Genomic DNA, 23,367 nt, shown 5'->3' on the forward strand with positions numbered 1-23,367 from the left:
TAGTAACTACTTTACTACCTATCTAGAGGTAGAAGAAGAAGCTTATATACTTAACCTCTTTAAAGTAGTTAAGAAAATTATTCTAGAAGTTAAATTTAACTTAGCGCAGCTAATAGTCTATTAGTAACCTTAGTAACTAGCACTAGTCTCTTAAGATAACTATACGTAGGCTTTCTAGCTACTTAAGCTTAATATTCTACTCTAAGATAAGCCTATTTAGCTCTATACCTTTTAGTTACTTTTAGAAAAAGTACCTACTAATACAGAAGTAGATAACTTAGTTAATAAGATGCTTAACCTAAAAATTAATTATACTAGCCTAAAACTAGAACTATAGAAGATCTAGTAGATCTACTATAAAACTAAACTTATAAATAACTCTAATATATATAGTAAAGTAGACTATTAAGCTAATAAACGCGTAAACTACCTAAGAGCGTACCTACTCTAGAGCTAGAGGCAATACTAGCTAAATAACTAGTATTAACTTTAGTAATAGTAGTAATATAGTAGTTACTAATAGAATACTAGTTAGACGTTCTATAATAACTTCTAGAGCTTTTAGAATCTAGAACCTAGATATAATTAAGGTACTATAAATAGATAGGCTCTTAGAGTAACTCTAAACTATTAGATATATAATAAGAGCAACTATTATAAGTAGAACTATCTAACTCTTTAAGCGTATATAGATAAGAGCTAGCTTTATATAAATAAATAAAATATACTTTAGTAAAGTACGCTAGAGAACCTCTAGAGTTATATTAATAATCTAGGCTAAAGACTATAAGCTAAGAGTATTTTAGCTAAGATTAAATAATAATTTCTAAAAAAGAATATTAACTTTCTTATAGTTAATGTTTAGTTTAGTAGCCTAAAAGCTCTAATTAGCGTAGAGAATAACGCGATTTTAGTTTAGCTTATACTAGACTCTACTAGAAGCCTCTAAGTAGATAATATAGAATAATTCTAGAAGCTTTTAAGTATCTTTACTAAAGATAAATTAGACTACTACCTACGTCTAGTAGACTTAAATTAATATAATAATACTATTATAGCTATAACTATTTCTAGAGTATCTTTAGAGTCTAAGAAAGTAGTATCTTATAACTTCTCTAAGGTTTAGAAGAAAATAATACTATAATAACTTAGTAATAATTATATTCTGCATCTCTAAGGCTATAAGAATAGAATAGAATACTCTTTAAGCTACTAGACTCTAAATAAGAAGAGAGTTGTTTAGTTTAGTAAAGAAGACAATCTTATATAACTAGATAATAGAGCTTCTATAATACTATAAGAGTAATTAAAACTAAAGCCTAAGATAGCTAATAAGTAACTAAGAAAGCGTAAGATTATTAATAAGCTAAAGCCTAATACGCAGGCTATAATTTGCAGCATTCTAGGCACCTTAATTCTCTTTTAGATTAGTACTCTTCTTAGTAATATACCTAAAGTCTGTAAGACGCTATTTAACTCTAACTATATAAATAAGAAGTTAGATAAGTTTAAAGTTAATATTATTAAGACGTTAAGATAATATACTAAATAATAAGATCTATAAGAAGAAGAAGAAGAAGAAGAGTAGAAGGTTAATAAGCTCTTAGGCGCTATAGTTAATATAATTACTCTTAGTACTCTCTCTAACTACGTACTAGTAAAAGTAGAAGCTAGTAGAGTAGTTAACTACTATAGCTTAAAAGTAGAATACTAGACTAACTAGAAGATTAGCTATATACAATAGTATATTATTATAGATTAAGGCTAAGAATATAATTCTAAGAATATAGATTATAACTATCTAAGAAACAATTAAGTATATAATTAACTAATAGGTATTAAGCACTTACGCTAAGACTACCTAAAAGTCTCTATTAATATCTAGAAAAACTTCTTTCTCTCTCTCTTAGACTTAGGCGCTAAGCTAAATACTATTAAGAAGAAGATAGCTAAGAAAGCTATATTACTAATTATATTACTACTAGGTAGTATAAAAGCTGCTTAGATAGTTACTATAAATAGAAGTATAGTAAGCTTTATAAGTATTATCTAGAGTATCTCTATTATTATAGAGTAGATTAAAGTCTAAATAAACTTCTTTGTTATAGAGTTCTGCACTAATCTAATTATTCTAGGTAACTCTTTTCTAATAAACGCTTAGGCGCGTATTAAATATATAACTAATAGATTAATATACTATTATATCTTTAGCGCAGATAGCTAAGCTAATATAAGATTTATATATACTAGAAGTAATAAGCTTATAGCTTCTAGTCTTTATACTAGACCTATAGTAGAAAAAGATATAGAAGTATAGTAGCTAGCGCTACACTCTAGTATATAACTAAAGAGCTAGTAGATAGCGCAGCGTGCGCGTATATAAAGGTAGTAGAAGTAGTAGAGAAGAAGGCTAAGAGTAGTAGACTAAGTAGTAGTTAGATATTTATATAATTTATTAGTAAATAAGTTCTATAAAAGAAGCGTAGAGCTTCTAAGAAAGATCTAATAGCGTACTTATTAAGATTAAATAGTAAGTTAATAGGCCTTAGGCCTAATAGAAGCCTACTAATAAGAGATAATAAAGGCTTATATATCTTTAAGATAGAAAACGTTAAAGAGCTTTTAGCCTAACTTCTAAGTAATATTATAAATAGTATTAATAATAAAAACACTATAAAGTAGAGTAAGGTATTTTTCTAAGTAAAGAACCTAGCTAAGGTAGATAAAGGCCTTATATTAAAAGTTAATATAGTTATAGTGTTGCGCGAACCTAAGCGCCTATCTACTAAGTAGGTAGTAAGATAGCTAAATAACGCTTAGATTAATAGAGTCTATAAGTGTAAAAGCGTTAAGATTAAACTTATTAATAACTCTAGCTAACTAACGTAATCTATTAAGAGGTAGTTAGACTAGAAGAAGAGAGCGTTAGTAAAGTAAGTACCTAATACTAATAGCTAATTAGCTCTATTTGCTAAGTATTTTAAGCTATAATATACTATATTTCTCTAAGGCACTTAAATAATACCTAAACGTATTTTAGAGATAAAAATCTTATTAGAGTTATTACTAATAGAGAAGAATATACTCTTAGAGGTTCTCTACTAATAAGAAGTAGCACTAGCCTAGAACTTTAGAGAATTAGAAAGAGTTAGTAGAGATATTATTTCTCTAGTTATTATTAATATAGTACTATATTAAGCCTAGAGAGTTAACTAATTTCCTGTCTTAAGAAAGCTTTAGTAGGTTATAATTAATATAATTTAGAACTATATTAATAGAGGTACCTTAGAGTTATATAAGAGCTAGTATTATAATCTATAGTTCTTAGTTACTAAGAAAGATAAGAGGTATTACCTAATTAATAACGCTTAAAAGCTTAATAGAGTTATAATTTATAACGCTAACCTACTACCTAATTCTAATAAGTTTTTAGAGAAGTTTACTAGCTACGTTATTATAAGCCTATTAGACTTCTTCTTAGAATATAACTAAGTAGAGCTATATAAAGACTTAAGAGATATAATAGCTTTTTTAATACTATTAGAACTTATATAATAATATATACTTCTAATAGATATAATAAACTCTCTAGTAGAGTTTATACATATTATAATAAAGATCTATAGAGACTATATCTCTAATAGATATATACTATATCTTAATAATATATATATTAAGAGGCTAAAAGAGCGCTATAGTAACTATAAGATAGAACTAGACGTAAAGTAGTTTATCGCTAAACATCTTTTAAATATTAATAAAGTACTTATAGATATTAAGCGCGTAGGCGTAATAATATTAGGCTATAAGTCTAACTTCTACTACCTCTCTATAATTATTGTTAGCTATTAAATTAATAAGTATAGCTACTACTCTAATAAGAAGAAGGTTAATAAGATTACGTGTTAGCTAGATTATTATAACACTAAGAAAGTCTAAATATTTCTTAGAATCTGCGTTTACTATAGAATATAGGTACTAGGTTTTACTATTATTATAGCCTCTTTGTTTAAACTTCTCTATAAGAATACACTATTTAAATAGAGCCTAGAGTAGAAGCAGGTAATAGAATATCTTAAGGTAGCTCTAATAACTACTCTAGCGCTAGTTTCTATTAATTATACTAAGCCTATTTAAAAGATTATTCTTGTAGTTAATAGTAGTAAAAAGAGTTAGAGTATAGTTATTATATAGCTTAACCTAAATAGCTATTATTACCTAGTACGCTTTAAGAGTAGAGTTTAGTCTACTACTAAGAGAAATTAGAATTTAAGTAAGTATAAATATAAAGCTCTTCTACTTACTCTAAAGAAGTTTTAGTTCTATATCTATAGAGTAAACTTCTAAGTTAAGATAGATATAAAGACGCTTATTACGTAGCTCTAATAAAGCGTAATAGATCTCTCTAAAGCTCTAATTACTTAGTAGCTTATACTTCTTAATATGTAGAAGTTTAATATTATTTATATAGCTAGTAAGAAGAACGTTATAGCTAATACTCTTTTAAGAATACCTAAGCTAAATAGCTAGAAGCTATCTAATAAACCTAAAGAAGATATAGAAGACTTTATTAATGCGCACCTAAATTTAGTTTAGCTTATTTTTAGTAAAGCTCTAGCGTACGTATATAGAATATACTAGGTAGATCTTTCTTTTAATAATTAACTACTAGTAGATAGCTATAGTAATAAGTTATAAGTAATTATAAGCTAGCTTCTATTCTATAGAAGGCCTAAGTATATATCTACTACTAAGTTTTATAAGTTTAAAAAGAAAGCGCTCTAAATAACTATTAGAGAATAGTATCTCTTTATAATTCTCTTAGAAGGCTAGCCTCTACAAAGAGTAGTTAACTTAATAGATAAGTAGTATAAGATTATTAGATCTCTCTATAATAAGTCTAGCTACTAAGGTAAGAAAGATACCTAGCGTAAAATGTAGACGCGCTACTATTAGAAAGAATAGTATAATTAAGTTAAACGCTATATATAGTTCTACTCTAAGTACTAATTATATATATTAGTAATAGTTTAAGAAGAGCTTTAGCCTATAGAGCTACTAATAATACTATTTATATAGATTACTATTAACGTTATTTATATACTGCCTAGCTGTAATAGTAAGAAGTTTCTTATTATTACCTAAGACTACCTTTTGTAATAGGTAAAAGCTAAAGTCTTAGCTAAAAATAACTTAAAGAGTATTTAGAAGTTTCTACTATATAATATCTTTTATTAATAGAGTATTCTACTTAAGATATTAGCTAATAGAGGTTCTAAGAATAAGAGCTTTATAGAAGAGCTTTAAAAGTAATAGAGAATTAATAAAGTTATTTTAAGCGCCTACTACTCTTAGAGGTAAGAACTTATTAAGTAAAAGTACGCGCCTATTATAGCTACTCTAAAGAAGCTTTCTAGCAACTAAGTAGACAACTTACCTAACGTTCTATAGGCTAACTATATAACTATTAAGTAATCTATAAATAAGATACTAGCTTACTTAGTCTTAGGCTAGTAGTATATCTTATTTATTAAGCTATCTATTCTAACTTAGCAGACGCTTCTATAGAATAATATTTAGAATATATCTACTCTTCTTATAATATAAGCCTACTAGTTTAACTAAAGAGATAAATAATTTAAGAAGTCTATTAACTATACTATACGTCTTAGGTATAAGAATAAAAACTATTTTAACTAGTTAAGAGTTCTTTAGCTAAGTAAACTTTCTTTAGATAATCTTATTCTATTAAGAGACTTCTTTTATAAAAATAACTAATCTACACTTACTAAGTTTCTACTTAAGTAGAAGAGGCTATTTTGTATTTGTAACGTTAATAAGAAAGGTTAGTATTAGTTAGAAGAGCTTAATAGTATTTTTTTCTAAAGTTATATACTAGAAAACTACCTAAAGGCCTTTTACTAGCGTATAGTAGCTAATCTTATTAAGATTAATAGACTAGACTACGCTGTAGCTGTATTCTCTACTAATAAAACTAATAATATAGATTAAGAAGTAAGTAGTAATAATAATAATAAGACGTCTAAACAGCTTATATATAGCTAAGATATTCTAGATACTCTAGAGTTAACTAAAGTTTAAAGAAGCCTACAGCTAAGAGCTTAACTAGATAACCTATTAGTTAATATAGAGAAGAAACAGAATATAGAGTAAGTATTATTAAGATCTTAGCGCTTACTAGTAGTTATTTCTATAAAGAAACTAAGTTTTAATTAGAATAAGTATTAGGTATATACGTTATAAGTATTACTTTAAGTAGTTTTAGATATATATATATTAAATACTATAGTTAAGCTCTAGGCTACGCCTATATATATATATAGAGAATAGCTACTAGTTTTACAGCCTATAACTAAGTCTTTTAAGCTACTTTCTACTCTTTTTTAGCTTCTTACTAGAGGTCTTCTAGACTAAAGAGCTTTTAGACTTAGACCTACTAAGAAACTTATTACTATTATTATTATTAATATCTATCTTTTTAGTAGTAGGCGTAGTAGCTTTATAAGCGCAAAAAGAGCGTATAGAAGTAGAAGTAAGTATAGGCTTTTTAACTTTCTTAGTAGAAGTAGACAGCGTATTACTCTTAGAGAGAATATACTTATACTTAGAAGATAGTAGAGCTAGAAGATCTATTAGTATAGCTATAGCTATCTTAAGCTAAGCGCGCTTTACCTTACACTTCTTATTAGAAATACTCTAGCTATAGTTACTAATGTCTAGGTCTTATAGCTGCTTAGCTAGGTTATAATTACTATTACTAATTAGCTCTCTAGAAGTAAGCGTAGACTAAATAGTAGAATTCTTTTTATATAACTAAAGAGTAGTTAGGCTATTAAAGCTATTAAGAGAGAGAGTTAAATAAAATATATAAGAAGAGAGATAGAAAGTAATAGAAGGCTTATCTAGATTAATAGACTTAGTAAAGAGAACTTTCTTACCTAAAGACTTAGAACGCTCTAAGAAAAAGTTAGCTATTATACTAGTACTAAGAAAGAGTATATCTAAAGAGTAGTTAAGCACTTATAGCTAAATAAGTATTAAGAGCTATTACTCTTAGTATAGTAGTTTATATAAATACTCTATAGTATTACATAACTATTTAATATAACTAACTAATATAACTTAAATAGTAGCTTAGATTTGTATTTACAATAGCTATATATCTTATTATTACTATTAAGCTTAGTATCTTTGCTAAGGTATAACTTATAAGAAAGCGCTTCTATAAGATAGTAGTAGATAAGAGTAGTAACTAGAGGCTTAAAGACTATTTACTTATAAATAGTACTAAGAGAAAAGAACTTAAAAAATATTAAATACTTATTAGAGATATCTAGAGGCCTAGGCTTAATCTTATAAAGTATATTAAGCTTATTATTAAAGGTTAGATAGTAGGCAGCTATAAGAATAGAACTAGCTAGAGTCTCTAACTCTTTAAGGCTCTTAATGTATTTATAGAGGTCTTTAACCTATTTATAGTTAAGGCTATTATATACTATAGTCTTTACTATAAAGAGATATAATATTAGTAGAATATCTTTTAGAAAGTAGAAAAAAAAGAGCGTAGACTTACTCTATTCTATAATAAAGTTAGACGTAGACTTTTGCTTTAGTAGCTTATATAACTCTACCTCTTAATTACTAGCTACTCTAGGCACTAGTTACTTTTTTACTAGTAAAGTAGAAAGAGCTTTAAACTCTAAGAGAGTAGAACACTTATTAGTAGAACTAAACTCTTTACTATTAGAGATAGTCTCTTAGAAGTTAGATAGAGAAGTAGCGTAAGAGTTATTTATACTCTTAATATTATTAAGCGCCTAAAGAGTATTCTACGTATACTTATAGTTAGAATCTATTTACTTAATACTTAGTAAAGTCTCTAAGTTAATCTACTCTTAAAGACTCTTAATAGACCTCTTAATATTAGAGTTATAGTTAGATTTCTCTATAAGCTCTATTATATTAGGCTTACTAGCACTAGAAGCTGTAAGCTAAGTAGTAGTAGATACTAAATTATCTTTAGGCTTAGGCTTAGTAGTTACCTTAGTAGTAGAAGTTAGCTTAGCTATAGTAGCCTCTTATAATAAAGTAGTAGATACTTTCTTAGGTATAGCGCGTAAGAGAGCTTATAGAGTAGCTAGTTGCGCGTTAGTAAAGCTAGTAGAGATTATACTAGCGCTCTTAATAATAAGTAGTTTAATAGTCTCTTCTTTAGGCGTAGTATTAATAGCTTTAAAAGATATAGTAAGAGTGTATAGAGCTAGAGTAGTTACGTTAAAGTAGAGAAAGAGAAGAGACAGAAGCGCGTAAGAAAAAGTATATAGTAGATAGAGTATAGAAAAAGTTATAAGTAGTATTAAAAATATTATAGAGAAGTTTTCTAGATATATTTACTACCTAAAGAGCTATTAAGTCTATAGTAATAGATCTACTTTTCTTATAAGAGCTGCTACGCGACACTAGATTATAATACTAAGATTTTAAAGCTAACTAGTATATAATAATACTCTTAGAATATAGTAGTAATATAGTAAGAATAGTAGATTACTAGCCTAAGAAATATAATATATTTTAGAAGGTCTAGAGTTTAACTAAAAACTACTTTACTAGAGTAAAAGTAAAACTCTAGCTAGATATCTTAAGTAGCTTATAAGATTAGAGCTTACTAAGAAGAAAAGACTCTTAAATAGACTATAGAATAGCTTTAAGAAGCTTAGAAAGAGAGGTCTATCTTAGAAAAGAATTATATTATTCTAAGAATATATCTAGTAGCTACCTACACTATAAGAAAAGTAGTAAGAGCTACTACTATTACTATTTCTTAACCTTAGCTTAAGACCTAGTATTATTATAATTAGTAATAAGAAGATTAGAATATTATATTAAAAGAAGTATATCTAAATAATATTTAGGCTCTAAGGCTAAAAAAGAAGAGACCTTCTTTCTTTTAAGTAGAGAAGAGAAGTAATATAGATTTAGGTATTATAATATTATAAGTATAAGAATATAGAATAATAAGAGAAAACTTAAAAGTATATTATAATTTTATTTACTATAAGTATAGAATAGAGTAGATAGACCTAAGAGTTAATTAGAGAGAAAAGAGACTAGAGAACTACCTATATATAAAAAAGCTAGCAGAGCTAAAAGTTATAGAATTAGTAGAAGTTAAAGAAGAAATAGGCTTAGTAGTTCTAGTAAAAGTAGTAATAAAAGCAGTAATAGTAGAAGTCTTAGACTTAATAATATTATTACTAATAGAATCTACTTTAGAAGCTATAGCCTTCTTAGACATAGTCTACTTATAAAGCTAACTATAACTCTTAGAGACTTAGATAGTAGAAGAAGTAGTCTAGTAAGAAACGCAGTAAATATAGAGATAAGATCTTCTAGTTAGCGTAATAGGCTTAAGAATACTAGTAGCTAAACTACTATTAGATCTAATAGAAAGCGCAGCGTTCTAAGTAAATAGGCTAGTAAGTAGATTAGAATTCTTAGATTAGCTCTAACACTTAGTAATAGTTAATATAGATACACTATTACTCTTACTATAAATCTTTAAGCGTAGTAATAATAACTAAATATAAAACGCGCTAGTAGAAGTAGAAGTAGCCTTAGTATTAGAAGCTTTCTTAAGTAAATTATAACTAAAATCTTTTAGACTTAGTTAGAAAGAGAAGTTATAACTAGCGTTAATATTACTTAAATAGTATCTATACTAAGTAGCTAGACTATTGCTAGCCTAGGTAAATAAGGCCTTATTACTCTCTTTAGATATAGTAGTTAGCTTCTTACTAGCCTTAAGATAAGTAAGAACGCTCTTAGAGAAACTAGTAATTATATTAGAGGTAACTATAGATTTAGTAGCTATAGTAGAGTTAAGACTATATTTTACTACACTAGTTTCTAAACAAATATATTAGTAAAGTAACTAAAAGTAGAGAAGTAAGTGTCTAAAAGATAGTTAGCAACTTATAGTAAAATAAGCAGACCTAATAATTACTATACTTTAAGTAGTTAGTGTATATACCTCTCTTTATTAACTTACTATTAAAATATACTTAGATACACTAATAGAATATCTTCTTATAATTTAATAAAGCGTAGTAACTATAGACTATAATCTTAATAAAAGAGTCTTTAGAGAAGAGGTTAATCTTACTAACTAGTTTAGCTCTAAAGTAGTATAATAAGATAAGAGCCTTAAGATTAGAGTTAAATACTTAGTACGCAGAATTATTATCTAGATAAAAGAACTTAGTAACTATTATCTCTAGATTAGCTATATAAAAGCTACTCTTTATATTAACTTATATATCTAACTAAAAGCTCTTCTAGTTAGTATATAGAATAGAGAGAGTTAGGCTAAGTATACGCCTAATACTTTAGAGATTATAGAGAATTTCTTATAGCTTCTTAGTAAAGAGAAGACTAATAGTAAAGAACTTCTAAGTCTTAACTAATAAGGCTAAAGATATTAGAATAATATTTAGGCAGAAGGCTCTAGAGAAGAGAAGAGACTTACGCTAGTTAATATACTATTTATAGCTAGAGTTAGAACTATTATACTTATATAGTAGAACTATAATTATACCTTACTTTCTATTCTTAATAGCTTTAGTTAGAGAGAGAATAGAAACGCGTATAAACTTATTCTAGCTCTTCTTTTTATTAGAAGAATAAGAAGTAGGCTTCTAAAAAAGCTTTATACTTAACTTAGAAGGTAAATTAAGCTAAGAAAAGCTAAAAGAGTTAATATTATAAATAGAAGAGAGTAGTATAGTAGTATTAGGCGCGTTAGTTATAATAGTATTAGCTAGCTTAAGCCTAGCGCTAGTCTTAGCTCTAATTAGAGGCTTAACCTTAGATAAAGTAGGTAAAGTAGAATTAGCTAATAACTACTTAGGCTCGCAAGAAGGTTAAAGTAATAGTATAGTACTATTACTAGTATTTATAGCTATAAGCTAAGCAGTAATAGATATAGAACTATTAATAACTTTAGGCTTAGTAGTTACCTAAGTAGTAGATACTTACTTAGTAATAGTAAGAGCTTATAAAGTAATAGTAACAGCCTACTTATTAAAAGTAGACTTAATAATAGGCGTAGTAGCTAATTTACTTTTAGAGCGCGCTAGTAAAGTTATTATAGAGAGTAACTAAAGTAGATAAAGTTAGGTAAAAGTAGAGAAGAAGAAAAGAATAAAGTAGAGAAAGAATAGTAGAAAGTAATAAGCGTAAGAGTAGAGTTAAAGCTAGTAAATATAATATATAAGAGAAAAAGTTATAATATTATTATTTTAATAGTCTAGTTACTAAGCGCTAAAAGGCTCTTAAGTAAAAAAGTAGAGCTACTAGCGTATAAAGCCTAATAGTAGTATAGTATATATAAACCTCTAAAATACTCTATAAATACTTTAGTAATATAATAGAGATAGTAGACTAGCTATTAGAGAAAAAGTTAATATTATAGAAAGTTAAGAGCTTAATAGGTAGCTACTATAAAAAAATAAAGATTAAATTTAAGAAAGATATAAGTTTAAACCTAAGAAATTTTTAGCTACTAATATTAAAAGTAGTTAAAATAAGTAATAGAAGATACTAAAGAAGCTAAGAAATAGGCTACAAGTAGGTAGAAGAGATTAAATTAGACTAAAAGAAGATTAGAAAAAGTATACTAGAGTAGAAAGAGGCTAAAGAGATTTTATATTTAGATTTCTAGATAGAAGTTTAGCGTATAGTATATTTAGAGTAAGTAAATAGAACTTAGTAATATAATAGGTAGAAGAAGATATCTAAGAGCTATTCTCTTTCTTAGACTTAAGAAAAAGAGAAGGCCTTCTTCTTAAGTATAGAAGAGATATAGTAGTAAAACTAGTAATATAATAAGAGGCTAAATAGCTATTAGGCTTAAGAGTTAGTACGCTAGAGGAAGCTAGGTCTAAATAGTGTTTAGACAAGAATATATACATACATACATATATAATATAATTAATTTATATTAAGTACTTATTCTAATAGAGATACTACTAATCTCTCTACTATAGTAGTAGCTTTACTTATAAAATATTCTATATCTAATTTATTAGCAAACTAATTCTATAGCGCAAACTAGTCTAAAAAGAGTAAGGTCTATTACTAGTATACAAAAAGACGTATTTCTAAAAAAGTTAAAATTCTACGTTTAAAGGTGTAGGCGTTAGGTAGGCTAAAGCTTAGGTTCTTAGCGCTGCTACCTCTAGCGTAGTTAAAGCTTTTAAAATTTAGAGTAGTAAGGTAACTATTCTATAAATACTAATGTCTACCTATACTATAGTAGAGAGAATTACAATATAATTATATATTCTTAATAGCTTATAACTAACTAAGCTATAGATTATAAAGTAATAAAATGCTAAAATCTTAGCTTACAAAATTATGCTTCTATATATATACTCTCTATTCTCTACCTTTATTCTTATTCTATAGCTTATAGTAAAATTATAGATCTAAAGACTTATTAAAAACGTAAATAGTAGCTTAAATCTAATACTAAAAGACTAAATAAGCTCTTAACTACGTCGCTAACACCTCTTTTATAGGTTCTTCTAGCGTTAGCAAGTTTAAAGCTAATCTTATTACTAGTTGTATTACCTCTATTAATTACATTCTTATACTATATTACTTATTAAAGCTTCTATAAACTGCTCTAAGACTACTACTAAAAAGAAAGCTCTTAGTTAGGCTATTCTAGTAATTATTATATAGACTATTATTAAGGCTATTATAGAGGCTATTATTAGAGCTCTTAAGGCCTACCTTACTTATCTTATATTGCGTTCTAAGACTACTAAGACTATTACTACTATTAATACTATTAATACTATTAAGATTATTATACTACTACTGCAAAAGCTTTTAATATATAAACTAAGACTTTCTATAGTTCTTTATTATAGCTAAGTCTTTAAGTAACTTACTAGTAATATATAGAAGTTCTTTTATAGGCTATACCTACTCTAAAGAGAGTAATAGAATAGTTATTATATTACTAGTGTTACTCTTTCTACCTAGAGTAATTTATTAATTATCTACGCTATCTATACCTATAACTTTATATATAAGCTTAGGCTATAGACAGCTTTACCTATAGAGATAAAGGTAGCTATTATATACTAGCGTAAGGCGTTTATTAGAATTCTTAGCTAGAGTAGTAATAAATAAACTAAAAAGAATAAGGTGTTTAAGGCCTACCTTTAGTATAATAATACTATTAAATAGATAGTAGCTATATTAGTGTTTTACTATTATAGTCGCTCTTAAAAACTAAAAGAGTAGTTATCTTTATTAGCTTAAGTTGTGTTATATTAATAGCTAAAGATTAAATGTAGTAAGGCGTTAAAAAGTTTCTCTTCTTAGTAAGGCCTTAAAAGCAATGTATTATTAGTTAGAAGCCTTAGTACTAATAGTAATATACACTAAATATATTAAAATCTTAAAATCTTCTAGCAGTTCTAGAACAACTTTAAAAGCTAAGCGTCTTTTAATGTCTTTTTACTAAATAGAGTCTGCAAAATTAGGTATAAGGCACTAATATTCTATATCTAAAGTACTATAGTATATACTATACTACTTATAAAATAGTAACTTGTTTAAGCTTATAACTTTTTTAGAATATTAATAACTTTATTTAAAAAAACTCTTTTCTAACTAATTTATAAGTTTTTTATTTATATAGAAACTTATAAATAATTAAACAATTATTTTGTCTCTACTTCTACTGCATCTATTCCAGCTCAAGATGACCTCAACATCGGAGTATCAGGCACAACATCGGAGTATCAGGCACAACATCGGAGTATCAGGCAGTGCCATTTTTAACGTGGGCTTTAATGTACTGCGTTGTAGAAGCCGTATAGGCATTGACTTCATTTTGCATGTTGGAATGGCGTATGAAAGCATTGATATTTCTTCTCCAGAATGACGAAGCCTGAATCGTAAGGGGCTCATCTGCAACGTCGGTACTCAAAAGCAACGTACACCATGTCGCGGATCGTATCGAAGCGTTCCGATGAACCCAAAATGCGTCAGAATCTAGACCCTTCATCGGTTTACAATTCTTATTGTAGGGCTGTTGATCAGATGTAGTACCACCTTTCTACGCTCTTATTCAGTTCATATGGGTCGAGATCCCTACTACAGCTCTCTTACTATCGCGGCATGCTGTAGATGTTGTTTTGAATTGACAAACATTGGCCAAATTATAGGCCGACGCGATGAACCAGATCGTGGGCTCGCTTCAAACATCCTGGGGAGATCGTAGCGCGTAGCGGGGACATGCAAAATGACCTCATGGCCGCAAGCAGCCTAGTGCATATCACTGTCAAATCTCAATCTCGATATCAGCCATTGGCAAACAGCTTGCTGACACGTCCTACTCATATCACGCCACGCGTTCCTACGTGACTTGCTATGACTGCGCCGCCCAGTCACGATGATTGCGCGGGCAGGTGCTACCAAGTGACAACCCGAGGTCATGGAAGAGACCTTCCGGAGGGGCATGTCTCCCCACTCTCGGTCCACCATCGACGCCGGCCTGGGAAGACCCATGCTACTCGACTGCGCCAACGCTTCGCGACCGGAAAATATCGCAAGAACCATGGTATGCCACCCACTGACAGCCGGAGTCGCTCCATCGTCATAATTCATCTTGGTGCGACGGCTGTCGCGCATCCTGTCCTTTCGGCCTGAGGCGCGCGTGTCAGCCCAACCTCACACTTCATCGTCTACGTCTATAGAGTCGATAGTCGCATCGAATCCTACAGTCTCTCGCATCCTTATCATACCCCTGTTTTCCTTGCAGCCCGCATCTCGCCTGTGACAGTGGCCCACCACAAATCACTCCTTTAGCCCGTTCCGTGCCAGTCCGTCAGCGCCAACGCAATCCAGGCGGTTGCAGCAGTTCCCCAGCCACATTGCATACAGAGTTTTGATCATCCTCTGGCGCAAGTCGCGTTCTCGTCACCTCATGGTCGCATAACCCACCGCCCACTATGGCGCCCTCCAAGGCTAAGGACCTGGACCGTCCAAGTGCTAGCGAGCGCATACATTCTGGCCTGGAGAACATCCTGCCAGCGAGCTTCATCGATATGCAAAAGTGCGCTGGCGACTTCCCCAAGGAGAACAAGTCACATCTATCTCCACACTCTCGGCCGTCTGCGACCCCACTCTCCAGTTTGTCGCGTTCCGTATCGTCCATGACAGACAGCTTCATGCTAGAACACTGGGGTCCCTCTTCTTCAAAGTCTACGCGACCTGAACACGATGCCAGAGACAGCGCAGAGGCCCCACCCAAGGGCGAGGACGCGCCCACTGTCATATCAAACTGGGCGCATCTTTCCTACATTAAAGCCCAGCGTAATACGCTCCGCGCTGAACTCAAAGCACACCAGGTCGCAGGGGCTGAAGCGAAGCGGTCGGTGACATCACTGCGGCGTCTTGCTTTTCGCATGGCCGTAAACATATCGGTCAAGGAGAAGCAGATTGCAACTACTGCAAGGAATCTGGCCAAAAGTAGGACAAGCCACTATGTGGAGGGCAAGGATGCACAGAAGAGAGTGGAGGAGTTGAAGAGGGCGCTGCGGGTTGAAGAAGGCCGGAACAAGGAGATCCTTGAGGCACTGGAGCGGGCCTCCATGCTGACACTTCAATGTGAGTTTATCAAGTCGGGATTTTACCACTGCTGATTGATTGTACAGACTCTTCTCCGAACTCTGAACCTCAACACAAACCCAAAGGTCTCTTCATCTCACCACCCCCATCTCCACCGATGCGGTCAAGCGTCGTCGATAGCCCCGCTCTCGCACCGAGGACTCCAACGCGTTCGTCGCCATCGCCATGGCACGACCTAGATCTCGAGCTGACCCCTCGACTGTCAAGCCCTTCCGAGATACGTACCTCCGACAGCCGTCTGATACGAGCGAAACGAGAGTCAGATCAAGCTCTTGCTGCTTGTCGAAGCCGCATAGAGCAGCTACAACGTGAATGTGCAGCAACCAAGGAAGATGGAAAGCTTCTGGAAGCCACACGTGAGGGCCTGGAACAGGAGATTCACAGCCATCAGTCTCGGATTGCTGCTCTAGAACGCTCGAGGTCTACAGTACAAGAGACGCTGGAGTCAACTAAGGCGCAGTTGACCATCACATCAGGTGCCGAGGAGACGCTGAAGCAGGAGCTGAAGGCCAAATGTGATGAGATCGCAGATTGGGAGCAGAAGAATGGAACTATGCATCATACGATCGAAGCGCTACAAAAGGACAAAGTCGACCTAAATAACCGTCTAGACGAACGAAATGCCGAGATTAGGAAGCTCGAGATCCGTACAGCCACTCTTGAGGAAACTCTACACTCTTTACGCAACAAGGTCGAGACCGCTGACCGGTACGAATCATCTCTACAGGACCGCCTTGCCGAAAAGGAGAGTACATGCCAGGATCTGCAAAAGCGACTTGACCGCGGACAGGAGCACGTCTCACGTCTAGAGCAAAAGATCACCAGTTACGAGAAAGATGCGGCTGAACACTTGCGGAAGATTGAGATCGGTGGGAGTGTCATCCTTACGCTGCGTGAGCAACTACAAGAGTCGCAATTGTCAAGCAAGAACACCGGAGACGCCCTGACAGCTTTGAAAGAGGAGCTGGAACAGCTCAAGACTAAGTTGGAGGCTGCGAGCGATGCCAGTCGAGCGCTGTCTGCAGAGCTTGAGACTACCCGGACCGAGAAAGCCAACACGCAGAAGGAGTTGCACGCTGCCCAAGAGAGCCTCGAACGCGAGGTTAAGTCGAAAACCGACCTTCAAGCGGAGCTGGATACTCTACGCACCTCTCACGACGCCATTGAGGAAGACTTACTACAAGCTCAACAGCGCAACCAGTCTTTGGAGGCGACCGATGCCAAGAGTCAGGCACAGCTAGAGACACTCCGTGATGAGAAGGCGGCACTCGAAGCCGATTTGAAAGACTCCCGACAGCTTTTGTTCAGACTACGTGAGGATGTACGGATGAGAGACGCCGAGCTTTCCGACCTGCAGTCTGTCAAGTTGAAGCTTGAAAAGAAGCGCCAAATATCAGAAGAGCGCGTGTCGAATTTAGAGCAAGAACTACATCAGGTGGAGGCGTCAAAGCAAGCTGCCGATGAGCAGCATGCGCAAGAAATCCAGAAGAATGCCGAACACCTTCGCGAACTGGAGGCATCCATGGTCAGCCTTCGCACTGTGCTTGACTCGTCAGAGAAGCTTGAGGCTTCCTTACGTGGAGAGCTGGATCGCGCGCGCAGTTCCAAGGATGCTGTTGAGAACGAGCTCGAACAGGCACTTCGATCAAAGACGGATCTTGAAAGTCAGGTCGAGCACATCCAATCACGACTCACATGGACTGAAGGCGATCGCGACAGCTTGCAGACCAAGATTACCCAACTTGAGAACGACTTGCGTACTAGCTCACAGGCTAAGAGTGGACTTGATGCGCGACTCTCTGCTACGACAAATGAGAGTGACTCGCTCAAGGTTCTTATCTCGGAACTGGAGGCTGCGCTTACAGACAGCACTGATGCGAAGACGAAAGCTGAAGAAGCATTGTCGATTGCACAGCTGGATGGCGAGACGTCTAGCAAAGACTTGGCGGACCTTCGTGAGAAGCTTGAACAAGTTGAATCTGCTAGGGATAGTGTGCAGCAGGAGCTGAGCGACGCGACTCGCTCCAACACAGATTTTGAGGCCCAGCTTAGTGCAGCGAAAGATCGCTTGACTAAGGCGGAGGAAGCGTTATCAGCAGCACAGCTTGACGGCGAAGCATCTAGCAAGGGCCTCATGGATGTTCGTGGGCAACTCGAAGAGGTGGCAGCAGCTAGAAAGGGTTTGCAACAGGAGCTCAACGTTGTGATCGGCTCCAACAAGGACCTGGAGACTCAGCTCGGCGCAGCGAAGGATCGCTTGATTAAGTCAGAGTCTGAGGCTCAGGACGTACGCTCGCAACTCTCGGGGTTGCAAGATGAGGTCGCAGAGCTTCATCGATCGAAACAGCAACTCAAGGAACACCTGCTGGCCCACAATGCCTCCCACGAAAAGCTCGATGAGGATTTACTGCTCACTCAGTCTCAATTGAAGGAGGTGCAATCCCAGATCCCGCATCTTGAGGCGCGACTAGCCAGCAGCGAAGAAGAGCTCGAAGCTATGTGCCGAGCCAAGGTCGTCACTGAGAAGCGACTCGAGGAGACACAGGCTGCCAATGCTAGCTTGGAGAGGGAGCTTGATATTGCGCGAAAGAACAATGAGGAGATCAAGGGTCGACTCAATCGCACCACTACCACCAACGCGCAATTGGAGAAGGATCTCACTACGACACGTTCCAAGATGGCAGAGTCGGACGCACACAAGACTGAACTCACTTCCAAGTTAGCCGACGCAGAAAAAGAGCTCGACGGCCTCCGAAAAATGCAGGACGATGTCGAAAAGAAGTTAGGCGAAGCGTTGGCTGTCTCGGCAAGCAGAGAAGAAAGTCTATCTTCGACTCGCACCCGGCTGAACGAGGTTGAATCTCAGAACGCCGCCATCTCTGCGGAGCTTACCAGAACGAACGAAGAGTTGAATGCTCTTCAACACGCGAAGATCGAGCTGGAAAGCAAGGCAGGTAGCGCTGAACAGCAAGTCGGCTCTCTTCAGGATGATATGACAAACATGCGCTCACGCATAGCCGAACTGGAATCAAACAGCACTGACTTGGTTTCTAAGCTGTCAGCCAGCAGTAAAGAGCTGGATGAACTCAGATCAGTTCACACAAAGCATGAGGAGTCTTCTCGATCCGCGTCAGATCGCAATAGTGCGCTTGAGGCCGAATTCCGCGCTGCTCAGATGCGGCTGGACATTGCTGAGTCGGAAAGCCTTGAAATGCTTAACGACCTCATTGCGGCCAACGAAGAACTCGGATCTCTTCGCGAGTCGAACGCTACGCTTGGAGCTTCGGAGAAAGAACTGTTCGCCCGCATTACTGCAGCAGAGGAAGAGCTCGAGAGCACACGTGAGAAGAACGCAAAGCTGGAAGCCTTCCTTGAGCGTGTGGAAGCCGACATGGCCGATGCTCACTCCGCCGTTGAGGATACCGAGAGACGCTACCACGAATTCGTGGAAGAGTCGCAAGCCAAGCTGGATGCTGCGAAGGAGTCGAAGCAAAGATACAAGCGCCGACTTTCGGAGAGGAACAACGAGCTTGAGATCCTCATCAATGAGAACTCAGACCTTCATCAACAGATCGGCGACCAGACACGGGAGCTAGGTGCGCTTAAGAAGGGCAAAGGCAAGCTGGTCGAAGAGCTGTCAAAGAAGGAGAAGTACATCGAAGAACTCGGATCTTCTACTGATAGCAGGATAAGATCAATGAACTCGGCATATGACGGTCTCAAACGGAAGTTTGAAGAGCAGCAGCAACAGCAACGAGAGCTAGACGGCAATCACGACAACGCCGTTCGTCTAGAAGCTGAGCTAGAGAGGAAGATGACTGAGATTGAAGAGATGCGACACCATCAGGACGAGTATGCAGCGTCATTTACTGCGTTGGAGCAGGAAGTCAAGGCCTTGCGAGATGACAAGCGAGCTTTTGAGACCTTGATCGCGACATTGCAAGATAAGATCAGACATTTGGAAGCCCTGGAGCAGTGGGATGAGCCCAAGGAGAACAAGGAGTCGGGCGAACTCCATCGCACTTCCTCGCCCCGCCACATCACCATCCATGACGGCCCTTACGACACTGCTCCTTCGAGTCCAATTTCATCTCACACAAGGAGTTCGATTGGACACATGAGTATGCAGCATGAGAGGCCGCAGACTAGCGCGAGCACCGTCTCTCACGAGGGTGATCCTGAGTCCTGGGGCCTGCGGATAGAAAAGATACGCATGCAACGCGATGACGCAGCCGTCCAACTCAAGGGTATGAAGAAGTCGCGACACAACCTCAAGAAGACTTTGCGGGATACAGACGCGCAACTTCATCGGATGGAGAAGGAGACCAAAACGTACGTATCCTGTACTAATATCATCAAACGATCGAGATCAGCAGCTGACAAACCCAGTAAACGTCCCCAAAACCTCCTCCGCAAGAAGTCCCGTCCCATGACACCCAACCCCCTCACCGCCTCGCCCGACTTATCCCGCAACACACCCTCCCCGCGCATCGGCAGCGCACCCCAAACACCAGATCGTCCTAAGACCTCCCACGCAATCTCCTCCTTCTCGCCTCGCTCAACCGTCAACACCAATTCGAGGCATAGCACCTACATCGCTCCCAGCGCTCCTATGACGCCTGAAAACAAGACTGCGCCGTCTACGCCCGAACGACCTAAGACGAGTCATAGTATCAGACATAGACTGAGTTATAGACCGACGACTAGTGGCGGTGAAGAACATGTACATAAGGGTCATGGACACGTGAGGAAGTGGAGTTCAGGCTTGAGGAGTTTGTTCCATAAGGATGGGTGAGAGGTAGCTGTTCTTTTCGCTTTGTTTGGTTGCTTTGGTTTTTGACTGTGTATATTTTGTTTGTGTGTTTTTTTTCCTTTGGCCCAGGCTGGCTTTTCGCTTCGTGTTGTTATTGTTTGTGTTGTAGTTTATCCTCTTCTTCCTTCTCGTTCTTGTTAGTCGTTTGCTCATGTTATTGTTTTGCATTCTTGAGATACCAAAGGATAGGGCTTATGGAGGGCGGTAATGGGTTCTTTCTAGGGTATCGTGAGTGGTCTTGCGATTGTAGGGTCGAGTAGATTCATGTCTTTACAGTTACCTACGTATATATTTGGCACGTAAATGGACGCGAATACAGCATCACTCTTCATTAAGGGTACGAGCGTTGATGCATTTGACTGCATTGTGTATTGCACTACTATGATTTCGAGCACAGAAGAGGATCTTAGAATTGCTACACATTGCTGGATTCATATCTCGACGTCTCGCAACAACGATAAGAAACTTTACATTGACACTACATTGTAGCGTTAGTCATCGTTGATCCGAGCGTGTGGACTGCCCAGGTGGCTGCTGCCTTTACGGTTTCGCCTCGTCCGTGCACTAGCCCGCTATACTTATCAGGTAGTTATCAAGTACTCGAAGGCCCGCCCAACAGCTCACTCGATCGCAGGAACCACGACAACTACTACACCTCATTTCGCTCCACCATGCCCACAACCGCCTTCCTGGCTCTCCCAGCCGAGGTGCGCATCAACATCTACAACCACATCTCGCCAGCCAACACCTCTTTCGCCTCATACTCCGGTCTCCTCCAAACATGTCACCTCATCCGCAAAGAATGGAAGCACGAAGCAAAGAAACGCATATTCAAAGAATACACCCAACTCCGCGCTTTCCTCGCCACCCACAACATACGCATCCTGACGTCCGCCCGCGATTCATCCCAAAGATCAAAGATCGTACTCCGCCTCCCACCACTAGACCCCACGGCAAGTACCACCAGGCTGCCCAATTTCATTCCCTGGCACTGGTCCTGGATCACCACCGTCATCGTCAACTTTAGTAACGAGTGGCCGCGGCATTACAGGTCGCAACTTGCCATGTACAACCTGTACTGCGACACGCACATGGACCTATGTCGAGATATCCTGGCCCTAGGAGCACACACGATTCCAGAGTACTACAATAAGTTGTGCGAGACGACAAATCGGACTACTAGTATCAGGCACATTAGTCTGCGCTGGTACAATGTCCCCCGGGATACGCGGATTGGTCCATCACGCTTCGGTGCTATACCTGAGCCTTGGCTTCAGTATGGCGAGGACTTTGAGTATCCCTTGCGTCTATGGGATATCCAGACGAGGTGTGGTAGAGAGGGTGGGAGTAGCTGTTTTAGTGTGGTTTGGCGGCGCAGGAGCTGGAAGGATGTTCCAAGGTGGTACTGGGTGTCGCGTGGGATCTGGCGGTTCTTTTACAGAGTCTTACGAGCGGTCTGTATTGTTGCTGCTGTGTGGAGTGGCTTGTCGGTACTGGAATTGTTGTACAATGAGTATATTCGTGCTTAGGGGTAGTTTCCCGCGGATATTGGAGATGAATGTATGGATGTGCAAGATGAGCCTTTTCATCGTATATCGTGTCCTCCCCCTTGATGCACCTCTTTCCCTCGGTATCTTTTCACATCCCCATACTCCCCGCCCTCTACCATGGTCGCGTCGCTAGCTGCCGCACTATCTCCTTATTCAACTCTTTTTCTAATCTTTCTACATCCTCCTCCGTCGCCTCCTCCTCCTTCTCTTCTTCCTTGGTCTTCGCCGACCCCCAAGGCTCCAACCCTATACCCCACCAATCCGTCTTGAACATTGAATCCCACCCCTTACTCTCAATTGCCTTCTTCTTAAAGCTCTTTGTTGATCTACGCCCCCTTCTAGCCAGGCTCGTGGTAAACTCTTCTTTGTGAAGACCTGTATTTGAGGCCAGTCTGTCTAGCTCCTCTGGTGGGGCTGCGCTGCTGAACTTTCGCCAGAGTACTGTTTCGGAGAAGGTGACGTGTTTGTCCTTGAGGGGTATGTATTTGGATGTAGGCGTGGGCTTGGCTCGAGGTTCGTGGCTCAGTGACGTTTTTACGCACCCAAGACTCGTGCGATGATTCCGCTTGACCGCTTCTCCAGCCCATATACTTTCGTCTCTAATCGCATCCACAATCTCCCTCTTCAAACTCGCAACAAGATCCAAAAGCGGCCCATACCGTTCCGCAATCAACGGCCAATACCTCTCCGCCGCAGTCCTCCAATCCCTACAGGGATATTTGGATTGGTGTTCACACCTCATCTCTATCCTTCTCATACTGCAATGCGCATCGTAAAGCTCTTCCACGCAAGCTGCTTCATCTTTGTAGCCCTTCGAACTATATATCAAATCCTCGAGCGTCTTCAAGATCTCCTTTTGTTGTTTCTTGATGCGTCTCAACGTGGACGACGCGTAGGATTCCGAGGCGCCGTGAATGCAATGTATGTCTTTGGTTTGTTTTTCAATCATGTCTTCGAGTGTTGTGGAGACTCCCATGAGGCGTTCCGCTTGATCGCGTGTGATATGCATGCCGGCGATGCGCGCCTTGGGTGCTTTGGACGCTGTGGGTGCTTTGGATGCGTTCGGCGCTGTCTTTGTCTTTGTAAACCAAGACATGAGGAATGTGTGAAGATAGTATAGATAAGAGAGTGATTGTCGCGCGCATTGCTTTATTGCGCGGCTTGGTGAGGTGGGTTGGGCCGGATTCGGTACCCTGGATGGGATTTTGTTGCGGGCCAGTGAGGAAGAGCGCATTATGGTTGAAGGGACTGTGGTTTGGTTGATGGGTCGAGGTG

At 37.1% G+C, this 23,367-nt stretch overlaps 2 protein-coding genes across 2 annotated transcripts; both read left to right on the forward strand.

The window, feature by feature from the left end:
• Positions 1-15,050: 15,050 nt before the first annotated feature.
• J4E93_004705 (uncharacterized protein) lies at positions 15,051-20,524 on the forward strand (the record flags this gene model as incomplete). Its single annotated transcript, XM_049342632.1, has 2 exons — positions 15,051-15,708; positions 16,050-20,524. 2 exons carry the CDS (start codon positions 15,051-15,053, stop codon positions 20,522-20,524), a joined length of 5,133 nt encoding a protein of 1,710 aa, XP_049200784.1.
• Positions 20,525-21,213: 689 nt separating this feature from the next.
• Positions 21,214-21,893, forward strand: J4E93_004706 (uncharacterized protein; the record flags this gene model as incomplete). The annotated part of the gene is made up of 2 exons (XM_049342633.1): positions 21,214-21,836; positions 21,881-21,893. 2 exons carry the CDS (start codon positions 21,214-21,216, stop codon positions 21,891-21,893), a joined length of 636 nt encoding a protein of 211 aa, XP_049200785.1.
• Positions 21,894-23,367: the final 1,474 nt, after the last annotated feature.

The sequence above is a fragment of the Alternaria ventricosa genome (assembly GCF_023758065.1).
Source record: "Alternaria ventricosa strain BMP 2768 chromosome Unknown scaffold_6, whole genome shotgun sequence".
In the NCBI taxonomy this organism is placed as follows: domain Eukaryota; kingdom Fungi; phylum Ascomycota; class Dothideomycetes; order Pleosporales; family Pleosporaceae; genus Alternaria; species Alternaria ventricosa.